This window comes from Dipodomys ordii, unplaced genomic scaffold, assembly GCF_000151885.1.
Source record: "Dipodomys ordii isolate 6190 unplaced genomic scaffold, Dord_2.0 Scaffold74, whole genome shotgun sequence".
Taxonomy (NCBI): Eukaryota; Metazoa; Chordata; class Mammalia; order Rodentia; family Heteromyidae; genus Dipodomys; species Dipodomys ordii.
This window is the reverse complement of record NW_012267290.1, coordinates 2,807,375-2,822,615: the sequence shown is the minus strand read 5'-3', so window position 1 is coordinate 2,822,615 and position 15,241 is coordinate 2,807,375. Positions and strand designations below refer to the sequence as shown.

The 15,241-nt window shown below is 45.4% G+C and overlaps 1 protein-coding gene across 1 annotated transcript; it reads left to right on the top strand.

Moving 5' to 3' along the window:
* The first annotated feature begins 1,281 nt into the window (after positions 1–1,281).
* Positions 1,282–2,348, top strand: LOC105991559 (alpha-defensin 15-like). Its single transcript, XM_013024210.1, has 2 exons — positions 1,282–1,450; positions 2,236–2,348. The coding sequence occupies exons 1-2, from the start codon at positions 1,282–1,284 to the stop codon at positions 2,346–2,348; spliced, it is 282 nt and encodes a 93-aa protein (XP_012879664.1).
* Positions 2,349–15,241: the final 12,893 nt, after the last annotated feature.

Sequence of the window (15,241 nt, the reverse complement as noted above, 5' to 3'; positions counted from 1 at the left end):
GGTGCAACTTTTTCCATTGTGACCCTTCTTAGGGTTATGTTTTGTTGGTCAGACCACTGTCATCATCCCTTCTGCCAGAAGCTCTCGGAATGACAGCATTTTGTGTGTCCAGAGGGCTGCACGGAAGCCAGGAGGAAGAAAAGACAGTGGGAATCTGGGAATACTGAGGCCTTGTGGGAGACGTTGGAAAGGCATAGGAGCAGTTAACTGTAGGTGCTTCTGTAAGAACTACTGATATCCAATCTGTTAAGAGAAGGAAAGCAGTCATAATGAAAACATAAGACATGTTCATTAGCATAGCAATTATACAGGAATGTATTTAAAAGTGTCAGTAATGAGTACAAAGATTTACTACATATATATCTTTATATATGCTCATAAATGATATCATAGATGCATTACTAGTTAGTACAAATGTTTGGAAAAGCATATTCTAACAACTTAGACTATCAATATGTAAGTAGTTACAAAACAAAAGGTACACACCTTGGACCATCATAGGCTGATTGAAAACATGTTAGAGTTCTGTATATTCTGATCAGCCATGTTGAATATACGGCACTAGATGAAAACAGCCTTGCTCAAGCATGAACTTTGAGTGCGTGGGGCTTCCGATGGCAGAGGAGATGGTCTCTACATTTAAAATTTTTCCTTGAGCATGAATAAAAATCCTGAAGGCTTTAAAAAGTCAATAGCTGAATTAATAATATTTTGTCAGTTTTGGGTTAGCATACCCTTGCTGTTTGAGAGGGTTTGATGGTGATATTTCTGTACATACAAGATTCGATTCCTCTACTCTCTCCTCCTCCTTTTATAAACAACATATCCTGGTTTTATTACGCTGTAGACACATGCATTCTCTCACACACACACAGAACATATAATTTATAAATATATATGTATGTGATACCATTTGATCCTCTTCATCCCTCAGTTTCCTCTCTCAGGACCAAACGTGCAGGCTCCATGTTCAGCCAAAGAGAGGTCTTTGTTCCCTGAGCTTAGTGAATAAAACATTGTTTCTTTTCCTTCCGATAGATGAAAAATTGAGAAAGTGTGATGACTTTATCCTCAGCGTTATCAGCTTGATCAGAGGACCGCCACTGGACACAGACCAGTCCTGGGAGGCAGCAGTGCACATGGAGGAACATCAAGGGGGCCTTGAGCGCTGCGCGCCATCGCTCCCCATCACGTGCAGGGAGCGGCTCTGGGCCGACCATAAATACAGCGATGCTGTCCTCCCCTCAGCTCCCGCTCTGCACCTCCAGCTCACTGCCAGCCATGAGGACGCTCGCTCTCCTCGCTGCCCTTCTCCTGCTGGCACTGCAGGCTCAGGCCCAGACTCTCCCTGAAAATGTGGAGGAAGAAGCATTGCAGGAGCAGCCTGGGGAAGGGGACACCATTTCCGTGTCCTTCACTGGAACCGAGGGCTCTGCTCTCCAGAAGGCAGGTGAGAGAGGGCAGATAGTGCGGTGGGGCCTGGAGAGGAAGGCGGGAGTCGGCTCTGGAGTCAGGTCCAGAACCACCAGGCCCACCCAGGTGACCTTGCTGCTCCTCTCTGTCCTTGCTGTGCTCATTTGTAGAAGTGGCAGCAAGAGTCACCAGCCTGAGACCCGTTGGGCTCCAAAATGTGTCTTTGGAAGTCACTAGAGTAGACAGAACATAGTAGCTCATTATAGAGCGAAATGGATTTATATAGCTATAGGGAGACCATCCTGCCTTGCCTGAGAGAAAAGCTTCCCGGCCCTGGGCTGCTACAGTGGAGTTCTCCGTGCCTGTGGGGGGTAGGCCATGGGGTCAGGGGAAAGTGGGGGTCTGGGGCGCTAGCCCTGAGCTTTGCTGAGCATGTTGGCTCCCACTGACTGCAGTAGATCACATTGCTGGCTGTGAGGTGGTCCACACTGCAACCCACATTGAGCCTTCTGAGTCTTCCCATGCTGCCCTCTCCACCTGCCCTGAGCCTCCTGTGTCTTCCCATGCTGCCCTTCTCCACCATCCTGAGCCTCCTGTGTCTCCCATGCTGCCCTTCTCCACCATCCTGAGCCTCCTGTGTCTCCCATGCTGCCCTCTCCACCTGCCCTGAGCCTCCTGTGTCTTCCCATGCTGTCCTCATCCGCTCATCCTGAGCCTCCTGTGTCTCCCATGCTGCCCTTCTCCTCCATCCTGAGCCTCCTGTGTCTTCCCATGCTGCCCTTCTCCACGTGCCCCAAGCCTCCTGTGTCTCTGTATCCGCAGGCCTTAAGAAGGTGTTCAACTGCCGGTGCCGACAGCGCGTCTGCGGTGCTCGAGGGCAGGTGTTCGGGATCTGCAGGCAGGGCAATAGGAACTACGTGTTCTGCTGCCGCTGAGCACCCAGCCAGAGACCACTTTGTCTGAGACCCCCCAGGAGCTGCCCCCATCCTGTCCTTAACCTCCACTGTCTTTCTCTATAGCAAATAAATTCCTTGAAGCAATAGATCTGTGTTTGCACATGTTTAAAATTTGCTATGCGGCTCCATCAGGACTCTTTGGGATAGAAATACCACAATCTTAAATGAGAGTCCTTTCTTTAAAAAAAAAAATATCTTTAAGTAATTGTACCAAGCAGTTGCCATTGAACAATGCAGTTTATGAATATATCTTGATTGAAGTCACCTCTTTCAGCATTTTCATCCATCCTTTCCCTATCCCTTCCCTCACACTTCTTAGTTTTGTGGGCTACACATTGAATTCTTGACTGCATTCTCCCCCTCTTCTCCTCTTCATTCAGCCAAATCCTGGCTCCAGTAAAAAGAAAGCTGACTTAAGGTGCTGATCACTCTACCTACCTCTTACTTCTGTCTCCATTTAGCCTGAGCTTCCTCTCAAAGACTATGTCAGTTACAGAACAGAGCACTGAAAGGGAGAGCATGTGCCAATTGTTTCCCCGATCCGTGGGATGTATGCCAGAGGCCCCAGCATTGCCATTTCCCCACAGTCCTTCCTGCCATCCTTTGTTCAGCCAGCCTGTGTCCACACACCGTGCTGTGTCCTTGACCATCCTGCAGCTCGGAGGGTGCGCTCGTCCGTTCTGACTCGTAGAATGTCCCTCCTGGAAAGGCTCCCTCCACAGAGACAGCTAATTTCCACTTCCCACCCTGTTTCCATTCTCTTCATCACAGAAGACACAACCGCTCAATGGGGCTTTAATTTGCAAACTACCTGTCTGCTAAGTTTTGAGGTCTTCTGGGCCAACACATTTTGGATACATGTGATCAAAAGTCTGTTTTCACATGACCTAATCCAGTACTTAAAAACGGATAGCCCCTGGACTGTGCGGGCTTGCGATGTCCTCATGAATTAGAAACACATTTGCATTATTATGAATTTGTAGTTTTTCTAGTCCTTACCTTCATTTGTTGGAATGGGTGGTCCATTCATTTCATTGATAGTGGGAGGTCTTTGACAGTTTGTTTTCAGCCTGGAAATACTTGCATTGTTCTAACTTTTTTTTCATGATCCTTGGATTCTCCTTGAACTGGGTTCTCCTTGAAAAACAAAAGTCACGGTAGCAACTTCCTACCGTGTCTGAGCTGGGGTCCGGGTTGGCTTTCTCACCCACTACCATGCTGTCTGAGGGGGACTCTGCTCTCGGCAGGAAAGCCCTGGGATCTGCATCATTCTGACACAGGAACGGGACGCACAGGCTGGCCAGCGAATAGACACAAAGTGAGGCCATGCAGGGAGCTGACCGGCCAGAAAAACACATAAAGGACCTTGGTGGAAATGAAGGAGCTATCTGTTGTTTATTTCTGCTTCTCTTGTGTCCAACTGTGTTAACCTCTTTCTTAACGGATAAGCAAATGCACATCTCTTTCTGTGGGAGCCTGGACATGCTCCTCCTGTCCTCTCTCCTCTGAGTTTGTTCCACTTGGGGACATGACAGGCCTCAAGTCTCTTCCCTCTTCACAGACATTTAAGCCCTGATGCCCCACAGGGGTGCTGAACCCCAAGACAGCCACATCCTTGAAGACCTTGAAGACCTGTTACCTCTTAAAACTCCCTGCATCCTGGTACCTTTAGTGGGCAGATCCTTCCTAGAAATGTGCTGTGCTATAGGCTGGCATGGGGGCAGTCAATATTTCCTACCAATGAGATCTCTCCACTCTGTTTTCATAGGACATTGGGATATAAGTGGTGACCTGTAGCAATGAATTTTACTTTAACTATTTTTAGAGTGTGTGAAGCAGTCAGGTCCCAGGACTCTCAAAGGCTGTGAAATGCATGTGAACTTGTCATTCGGCAAATGTCTGTTCACCTGTGCCAGCTGTCAGAGCCTGCACTCAGATCATGAATAATTCCAATAAAAGACAGAAGTTAGTACTCTAAAATACAGAACAAGTAAAAGAGAATGTAAGGCAGTGGTTAAACAAAGGATTTGGCCACCGGTTGTTGCTTAACTTTGAGTAAGACAATTAACCTCTTCAAAGTTCCTTTCCAAAACCCACAACTAAAGTTGGTTAATGAAAACAGTTCCTTTGTAGGGTTGTTGTGAAATTTATTACATTGAATAAAAAGATCTTAGTGATCAACATATGTCAAATAATTTCTAGCTAGTAGATTTTTTTATATATATTCTGAGACTACTCCCTGGCTAATGGTAATTTGCTAACAGGACTTGTGGTAATCAACCTAAGTCTGCTTTTTATTCCACAATAAATGAAATAAAGCATTAACATTTGTACTTTACCTAAGAAGATGTTGAAGTCAATTTGTTTTCAATGTTGCATTCATAGTTAGTGACTCGATTTTGTCAGAGCTATACCGAACCCATGTCCTCAAACAATTTTTAGCCTTGGTAAGTTCAATATTGAAGAAAGATCACAATAGGTGCAGTTTTCTAATTTAGTGCACAAGAAAGCCCAGTGGCAGTTCAGAAGTATAAGGGATGATTCTTCTTTGAAGAATAAGTAGGATGTGGAATGTGAAGCTTTAAAGCAAATTCCAAGTGCTGATTATGGTGGAGGAAAGGCAGGTGGGGAAAACCAACCACAGCCCATGTATGACTAACGCTGTGGTGGAAGGGCCTCAGAGTGGAGAGGGAGAAAGATGCACCCGGCCAGTGGACATGTGAAGGGCGAGAAGTGCCATTTTATGTAAAATGGAGATCTCTGATGTTTGTCCAAGGAGAAATGAAGACAATCAAACTCAGGGTTTTCATGGGCCCTTTTCACACAATGTGGGGCGCCTATGTCTGGGGGTGGATTTGAATCCTGTCCCAGGAGCCGCTGGAAGGACAGGGAGGGCAGGCTCAGGAAAGTGTGGCAGACACCCATGCCATGAGGTCAGCACAGGGAAGAGGGTGGACGCCAGACCTGCAAGACTCCGGAAAAGGTCCTTCATATGTGTAGGTAGATGCTAGCCTGCCGCCCACAGTGAGAGACAATGCGTGAACACAGTCAGTCTCCAGTTCTAAACTTTGAAAGGAGTCGCTGCAGACTGCAAGGGAACTGAGAAAAATTAAGTGAACGAATTCTGTAAGTATAAATAAGTATAAATTAAGTATAATTATTTCTGACATTTTAAGGAAAGCAAAATAGGAGAAAGCAGTAGTACTTCTCAGCATTTCTAGATTCAAAATGGATTATCTCTGACTTTGATTAACTAAACAGAAATCTTGACCTGAACAAACTACCCTGCATTTGGACCCTGGAAGGGGGGAAGGCTGAAGTCTGGTCACAGATGCTCTAGGTTTTGGATACTGTCATTAAAATTCTCTCCATTTCCTCACCAGACACAAACTCCTTTCTGATCACTCAGAACATTTGAACAGAAACTACAACCTGTACTTAATGCATCAGTTGAAATTCTTAATCAAGTTCTGGAAGAAAAATCAAAGGCTTTTATGGAAAATATCACCTATGTGGTCAAACTACTGAAATGTCTATTTTAAAATTCTAATTATCTTTCTTGGTTTCTGGGTATGAACAACAAATTGACATGAGAGGAAGAAGAGAAATGGTGAAGAAGAAAATGAAGAAGTAAGACCATTTTTTTCACTGCGCTGAGAGAGCGTTCTGCAAAAGTAAGGGATATCGACCCCCAGGCTCACATGGTAATGCTACTTTTACTCTTCTCATTTGGTCATGGTATCTCAGCTGTAAAGTGAACTTTGGGCTAGGCGATTTCCTACGATTCAAGTAATTATTAGTCAGTGTTGTTAGGTGAGGGGGAAAGATGTAAATGATTTATAGATTTATGATTGTATGACTGAAATAACCACAAGAAATGAGTTCAGTTTGTGGGACAGTGATATAATCTGTATAAAAGGTAGTGGCTTTCTCTGTGTTAAAAGCCACTCATGATATAATGTAATGGAAGAATCTAAAATCAACTTAAAAAGAGAAACTGTAAGATGTCATAACTATAAATGACTAGCAACCAAATTCTGGATCTATAAAGAAGCTTACTCAAGACTACCCAAATGATAGATTAAAATAAGACAACCACATGAGAGTTAAAATCTGGTTCTTAAGAAGGCCCCGTAGTTCACATGCTGCTCCTTTCTTACGAAACCTATGATTACAAGTTAGTCTCGGTTACCAAAGCCATCACACTGCTTTCAACTTGATGGATTATTTGGAAGTTATTTTGGAGAATGAATCACTGTGAATGGCCAGGAAGCCTGCTGGGCACTTGGGTTAAGACCACATAGTCCTGGTACAGGGAGAGATAAGCTGGAGGGCAGGGCCGTGGGACCCGTTCCGCGCCCTGGTCACCAACAGCTCTCAAAACTTAGTGAGGTTGCAGTAAGTGCTCTGAGACATTGTACGGGCTGGGGAGTAGGCTGCCCTCCCCGTTCTCTGTAGAGCGTCCTGGTAAACTCCCGTGCTTTTGGGGAGCCCTCCAGAACCCTCTTTGTTTCTCAAAGTACACAGACTCCATTTTCTAAGACAGTGGGGACATGAGACTATATATCTGCTCTCTATTTGCAGTGCCATACAGGGTGACATTTCTTTTTCAAATTCGTCATTATTATTATATAGGGGAGGTACGGAAGGACTACAGTCATATGTCAGGTGGGAGTACATTTCTTTGTGGACAATGTTACTCCATCCCTTACTCTCTCCCAGTTTTCCCCTCCCATTCCTCCATTTTCTACATAATGGCAGTGAGTACCAGTGCTGCATTTGTTCACCTTTTGTCCCTCCACTTCTGTGCCTCGCCTTACCCTCCCAAAGACATCTAAACAAACCAACAGAACAAAAAAGAAAAGAAAAACCAGCAAAAAAACAACTCTTTTTCATTTCCTGGAGTTCATTTCATTAAATCGGTTTGTGTGATCGGATGCACATACATAGGCATTATGCCTTTCTATTCCTCTCCTAAAAACCTCCTTCATTGGTCTCACTGTGTGTGTCTCTAGTCCGGTATAATTTATTATGTCCCAGTATTTTACATCTAGCTTCCACAAATGAGAGAAAATATGTGCTGTTTGTCTCTCTGAGCTTGGATTACCTCACTTAACATGATTTATTCTAGGTCCACCCTTTTCCCTGCAAACGACATAATATCATTCTTTGCAGCGGCTGTGTGAAGTTCGTCGTGTATAGGAAGAGTGATGGTATGTCTGTGGTTGGGGAGCTCATGTCTCTGTATGAGGTCAGGAACACTGTTGCTTCCAAGACTAGAGAATCAAGTCTGACATGGCTTTTCAGGGCAGCCTCCATCCAGGCGGAAAGAACTCAGAGCCACTAATACAGACAGAGCTGGGGCAGCCTAGAAATAACACACATATATTTAAGGAAAATCCTATGATCCCTTTGAATGAATAAACCTTAAATATGTGGGGAGTTTGTAAAAATCAGCAACATGAGAGAGTGATGGAGAGGTAACACGTCAAGATGCTTTGTGCTCACAAATTGACGTTACATTGAAACTCTTTCATTACTTGAAGATAATTTTCAAAATTGGCAAGAAATGATAAGCAAATCAACAGAAAAATGGAATTCAAGGGACAAAAATAATCAATGAAGAATAAACATTGCTCAATCTCAGGAGTAACTTTTAAAATGTGTATTAAGATATGAAGAAGTAAAAAGATTAAAATAATGAGTACAGGTTAAAGTACTTGCTGATGACCATAAGATTCTTTCCTACGTATAGTAAAAAGTAAGTTGCGTGACAGGTTCTAAAATAGGCAATTAGTAAAGTGTACTAAAATCTAAATTATACTTATATTGACATTCCATTTCCAGAATTTTATATGAAGTAATAGTCACCTAAATTTCTAAAGTTGTAGCAAGCAGATTTAAACAAATGTTAAAGGCTTTCAAGATAACATTTAAATATAAAAATACAATGTACCTAGTTTTGAAGGGGGATTACATATTTTAAATTTAAAACAAATATTTATATGATTTTATCAGCAAAGGAAACATACTGAAGTATTCTGAGTTATAAGTCATGGTTCAGATTGAAGAGAAAAAGCTATGAGGCCTTTTTGGCTTTCACTTTAAAATAATTCTTGTTATTTGGAGTTTTGTTATGTGCATTCCTGAATTAGAAAAACACTACATGTAAGTATAAGAAAATGGCAAAATTTGCACAAAAACTTGGTGATTCCCTCCCCCAAACAGTAATGAAATTACTTCTGTTGAGTAAACTTTTTATGTCATCTTATAATAAAAGCTGAAAAAATCCTTTGTTTCTATTTATAAAAAATGCTTTTTTATATGTACCCTTGATAACAGATTTTGAAGAAATCATGTAAGATGATGAAGCATCTGAATGGTACAGTAGTATAAAAGAAATTCAGTTTAAAAGAACAGTTGTTTTAACATTAAATGTTTATTTGAAATCAAATGCTTTTGTACATAAAGGTCAATAATATAAAAAATGGCAGAACTGGAATCCTAGCAATAACTGTGTATTTCTCTTCCACTATTTCTTATCCAGTGTGAACTCCCTTTCTCTTTAGCTTTATGCTGCTTAGAAGAGTTAGGCCTAACCACCCGCCATTTTGTATCTTCCCTTCAAGGTATCCTGCAACCTCCAACCAACTTGCCCAGAAATCTTTTCTGATCAGAGGGCTACCTTGGTCTCTGTGTGACAGCTGACTCTGCCCTGCCCTTGCCCTCCGATTCTCAGGCCCCTTGTCCACCTTAGCAGCAGCTGCATGCTAAGTGGGGAGAAGGACCGGGCAGCAGTGGGTGGGACCAGGGGCCAGGAGCAGTGGACCCGCCACCCTGGGCAAATCCGGCTGAAGGAGGAGCAGAGCCTCCCCCTGCGGAAGCCGAATTCTGCACCCGTGCTTGCACCCCTGTATTCCTCTGGAGAAGAGCCAGCTTCTAATTTTTTTTGTGTGTGTGTGTCCGGTCTTGGGGCCTGAACTCTGGGCCTGGGCGCTGTCCCTCAGCTCTTCAGCTCAAGGCTAGCACTCTACCACTGGAGCCACAGCGCCACTTCCGGCTTTTTTCTTTTTGCTTATGTGGTGCTGAGGAATCGAACCCAGGGCCTCAGGCATGCAAGGCAAACACTCTGCCACTGAGCCACCTTCCCAGCCCCTCCAGCTTCTAATTTTGTCCACTTGGTTCTCACCTCAGGTCTCAGGTCCTGGCTGCCGTGATGAGACTCCACATCGTCCTCATCGTGCTCCTCTTTGCCGTCTTCCAGGTACTGGCGGTAGACGCCCAGCACCGTGACCGTCCTCCTCTGTTCTCTCCTGAAGTCAGGGGAAAGGAGGGCGTTAAGGGCTTGCCCCGGAATGCCACTGCACCTCCAAGTCACTTTTGGATGAAAAGTTCAGTGGGAGGCCTGGGGTTCCATTCCCAGCGCAGCAAAAGAAAATGTCATGGAAAGCGGAGCACATTCTGTTCCCATCTGGTGGGCATGTCTTTGCGATATTCCAGGCTCGTGAGGAGAGCCTTCGACTCCTCAGAGTGGATGACGTGGGAAATCAAGTCTAGTGATCGCTTGGTTAGGACAGAGGGCGATGGGCGGGAGTGGGCGCCTGGCGCCAGGCTTTCTGTAACACGCTCTGGTTTCCTCAGGTGCCGTTCAGTTTTAGAAGGCCCTGCTACCTTCGAGGTGGGATCTGCCTGAAACAAGGGACCCCAAGCTGTGAGCCCTTCCGAGGGCCCTGCCGGGCATTCACGGTGTGCTGTAGAATCAGAAGCTGACCCGGGCCTCCGGTCAAGCATGTGGCCAGAGGAGGGAAGCTTCGCGCCCCCATGACTGTCACGGCAGCATTCAGAATGATTAAAGTCCTAACGTGTCTACCCGGAGCTAATGCTTTATTGTAATACTCGTCCACATTTCGCCTCAGAGCCAATTGCTTACAATAATTTACTGCAGGCCCAGGAGGAGGGGTTTACAAAAAGCCCTAGATCTGGAACCTTCTGTGACATAGTGACATGCTGAGCATGCACAAACCTCTGCAAGTACCCCCTCTACCCAGCAAAGATGACACAGGGGTTCTCCCACCTGGAGGGAGATAGAAACATGTAAATCCCAAGAAGCCCAACGGACCATGCTCTAGCCTCCAGGGTAACAAAAAGAAAGTAGCGGGCAGCGGCCTGTCCTGGAGCTTGCGTTTGCGAACTGGATGCCAGACTTCCTGTACTAGGTGAGGAGCAAAGGCAGGCCCGGAGCAGTGTGAGAGCCTGCCTCTCAGTACAGGATAGCCGATAGCTCCAGTTCCGTCCCAAGAAACAGGCACTCCCCTTCCTACCGTGGGTAGAGGCCCAGGTCAGCTCCGTAGGAAGCTGTGTCCCCAGCAGGGATTGTAAACGCAGCGCAGAACCCCGGATCCTGTGCCCTTTAACCTCAGAGCCCCGCCGCCCTGCTCTTGTCTGTCCTGTTGTCCCCAGCTGTTGGCTCCTTCGTTCCTGTTCTCCAGATGGCACAGGAACGGATCTCAGGGACGTTCTGGGAGACACAGGGCTAGAGGGGGAACCGTCAGAGGAACGCCATCTCCTCCGGCGGAGTGCAGAGCTTGGGCAGCTGCTTTCGGCTCAGGGCTGTTCTTTGTGCTCAGGGCTGAGGGTCTCCTCAGACACGCTCTGCATCCCTGTCACCACGTGGAGACGTGGCACATAAAGAGGCGCAGGGAAGGGAATCCTTCTTTGGAATTAGATTCAGATAGTAACAAAGAAAAGCGCATTTAAAATAGGTCCACAGGGATTACTCGTCCACTCACCCCCTCATCTCCAGCTGAGAAGGGCTGCTGGGATGGGGATGGATGAAAGGTGGGATGGTGTTCAGAGGTAAACGGCACTTAGCTCCAAGAGTCCAGATGGAAGCGAGTGCAAGGGACGGAATGGGCAGAACGGAGGCTTGGTGTCTACCTCATTGTGGCCACTCCGCCTTCCTTTCACAGGGAATCTACCAACCATACCATAAAGTTAAATACGTCAGATAGTCTTGTAGGCGCAGCCTTGGTTCCTCTTTAGGAGGCACAGAGAGCTGTCCTGAGTCCCCAGCCCCTCTGCCCCCACCTCTGCCCCCTCTACCCCCCCATAGCACAGGATGCAGCCTTGCGGTGGGGGTGGGGGTGGAGTAAGACTAGGATGGCGCCACCTGCTGGCTGTTGTGTGACTCACATTTATGTGATGATAAGGAAAAAGAAAATCTCCAAGATCTATAGATAGAGTCCTGGTCTATGTGTGTGAGGGCTGGGACAAACTTATAAGCTAAAAATTCATTGTTCATCTGAAAAGTGGTTTGACTGGGCATTTGCATTTTATTTGACGACCTGACCTAAGTCCCTATGTCTTGGACAAAGATGAAATCCAAAGAGGTGAAGGAATTGCTAAAGAAGGGAGAACTATTGAAGGGAGGGGAACAAAACAGAAATGTGCTTGCTATTATGAAATTGCAATGCAAAAGAACAAACAACCCCTAAGAAATTACCACCACTTTTAAATATTGTGTTGAGGCCTGACGGAAAGAATAGAAAGGAGAGACTGGGGCATTAGAAGCTAGAAAGGAGAGACTGAGGCATTAGAAGCTAGAGGAGAGACTGGGGCATTAGAAACTTCAGCACAAGAGATGTCGGATGGTTTTCTTGTTCCCTGCCTGTGTGCAGATGTCGAGTCCTAGACTTGGAGGATGTTTTGAGTCATGGTGCTGGGGATGTTTGGAGAAGAAAAGCAGTCACTGAGGCTTGAAGATCTCAAGTTCAACCTGCCCCACACCACTCTGCTATTCCTTAGAGATAGGTTTAGTCCTTGACATAAACACGTTCTAGACCAGTGCTGTCTTTCTGGAATCCATGGTGATCTCTAGTGCAGCAGAGAGAGTGGCTTAGGACAATGACAAAATCAAGATGCCAGGCTCTTCTGCTTTGCGAGCTCATGGCAACAAGAAGAGTTTATAGACACACTTTGAAAAGACTGAACCTGGGCTCTCTCCAGGGTGAGAACAGCAGCTTAGCCTTTGGGATTAGTGAGACTTCTATGTGAAATTCCTGTCCCCTGTACAGAGCTGCAGTTTGCTGTGGGTAGGACATTTAATGGCAATGTAGATTGCCTTTGCATTCTCTCATTTCTCATGGCTAAGTGCTACCCACCAGTACTATGGGTAGTTTTCTTCTGAGGAGTCTTCGCATTATTTCTATCACATGGTACCACCATTAAAACACAAGGGCCTCAGTTTATTCACGTCCTCACCAACTTTGTTAATTTTTCTGTTTAAAAAAATTAGTTGGGTGGGAAGGTGGCTCAGTGGTAGAGCGCTTGCCTTGCATGCATGAGGCCCTGGGTTCGATTCCTCAAAACCACATAAACAGAAAAAGCTGGAAGTGGCACTGTGGCTCAAGTGGTAGAGTGCTACCTTTGAGCTGAAGAGCTCAGGGACAGCATCCAGGACCAGAGTTCAAGCCCCATGACTGACAAAAATAAATTAATTATCTGAGTGAGGTTGAAGTAGTAGCTCATTATGGTACCTAAGTTCACACACACACACACACACACACACACACACACACAATACATATCAATGGAGGAGCTGTAGTTCAGTGGAGGTGACTTAGCTGTGAGGCTGTCATCTTTATGGAACCCCTGTCTTGTGGTCTTGTGGTTTTATGTCCCTGGACAAACTTCCTCACCTCAGCTCCACTGTTGCTTTCATAAGTCAAGGGCGGAATAACCGTTTTTGCTGGTTGCAGAAGAGCCTGATCTTTGATACAAAATTATATCAGATAGAGCTCAATAAATCCCAAATCTCTGGGTCAATATGAAGAACTATTTCACATCCGTGTTGTTTTAAAACAGTGTCTCACTTTGTTGCTCGGCCTCTTGTGCTGCGATCATAGGTGTGTACTTTCATGTTGGTATTCTGCTCTTGTCTGTGAAAAGGTGTTTGGGTCTTTTTGTTTTGTTTTTCTCTCCAGTACATGAGTTCCTTTTCTGAACATCAGATTCTATGTTTCTGCCCTTGTTATTCCAGTGACCTGAAAACAGGTGCTGCTTCTGCAGGTCATCAGGGGGGACTGTGTGACCCAGTGTTAGTCCCCACAAGCAAGGACTGAACTCTAAATGTGGTGCTTTAGGAAAGCTTCTCTTTCTCCAGGAATTTTAATTTTCTCAACTATGAAATGGCCAAAGCTTTAGAATTCTGAGTTCTCTATCCACTATCCAAAATTTTCTTATTGCACCAAAGCATATTTTTCTGGTAGACATGAGTAGGAAGAAGTCTAAATGGCTTGAGGCTAGTCTGAGCAAGCCATGGGAGACCTGAGTAAAATGATAAATAGAGCAGACAGGGCTGGGACCGCGCTCAGGTGGAAGATCTTGGTCTCCAAGAGTGTGGTCCTGAGTACAAACCCATTGCCAAAAATGATGGATAAAAATAAGCACAGGTCTGGAGATGTAGTTTCATGGGGTAGAGTGCTTGACTGTTGCATGTGATACCCTGGGTTCAGTTCTCCATCCTGGGGGTTAAGGGGTAAAAGATGTATAAATTAAATATTCTCTCAGGGGAAAAAGAAGAAAACTACATGCTTAACAAGTTTGTATGACGTGAATAGTGTTTATAAGCTTGATCATTGGTGAGGGCCTGTTGTCAGCATTAAATACCAGGCAGACAATGTTTTCATAAGCCGCTCAAGGGTTGGCTCCATTGGCAAAGTGCTAGCCAGTGAGCAAAAGAAGCAGTTACCACTTTCAAGTCCCAGTCTCAGACCTAAAGAAGCAGTTACCAAGTTCAAGTCCTAAAAGAAGCAGTTACTGAGTTTGAGTCCCAGTGTCAGACCTAAAAACAAAAAAATGGGGGGAGAAAGAAAGAAAATAAAGAAAGGAAAGAAAGAAGCCTGCTTAAAACCAACTTCTAAAATACTTTTAATTACCAAATCATATTAAGTTCAGTTAGATAATAGAGCATTTACTACACCATCTTACTACGCCCTCTGCTGACCAGGTGCTAGCCTTAAACTCCTCCTCACCCAGCCACTCTGCCCTTGTAGTTGACCATTTGATTCTGCTCCTGTTTTCTTTCAGAGTCACTGCTCATGCAAATGAACAAGAAACCAAGACCTGCCCAAATTCAGGATGGGCCCAAGTTGCTTTACATGCAGATCCAGTCCAAGTCTCCCAAAGAACAGATCCGGCCAATCTCCATCTGTACTTTATTCTACACCTTGCTGTGCAGCTCTCTGGGGAGGGGCCATCCATGGCTTGTGGAAGCTGAAGAGACATCATGGATGATGTCTCTGTAGTTGGCCAAAATGGTCTGTGTGTGTGTGTGTGTGTGTGTGTGTGTGTGTGTGTGTGTGTGTGTATGTTACTGAATCTGGGACCTCATGCATGCTAGGCACATGGTACCACTTGAGACCCGCTCCCAGCCTTTACCTTTCTATTTTGTTTATCTTACTATCATTGCCTGGATTGGCCCCAAACCCCATTTCCTCCTGCCTCTGCCTCCCAACTAGTTGTTACTACAGGTATGTGCCACCATGCTCAAGTGGAAAGAGATTTTTGGAAAGAACAAAATAGTCTCCCCCCAAACCTTGGCCTAACCTAAGTTGGTTTCAGTCCTCTCTGAGCTGAGCTGGGCTTCCCACATCATGATGGACAGGGACACAGAAAAGTGAGAATTTTTCCACTCAATATCGTTCACACACACACACACACACACACACTCAAAGCTGTTATCCAAAACCGACAGAGACTCGGAAAACCTCTCTGGCTCAGTGCTCTGTGATCAAGCTCTCCCCCGGAAGACCAGATGTGGTCCACACGGGGACTGGTGGTTTTATTAAGCTCAGGTGGGCGCTGCCCACCTC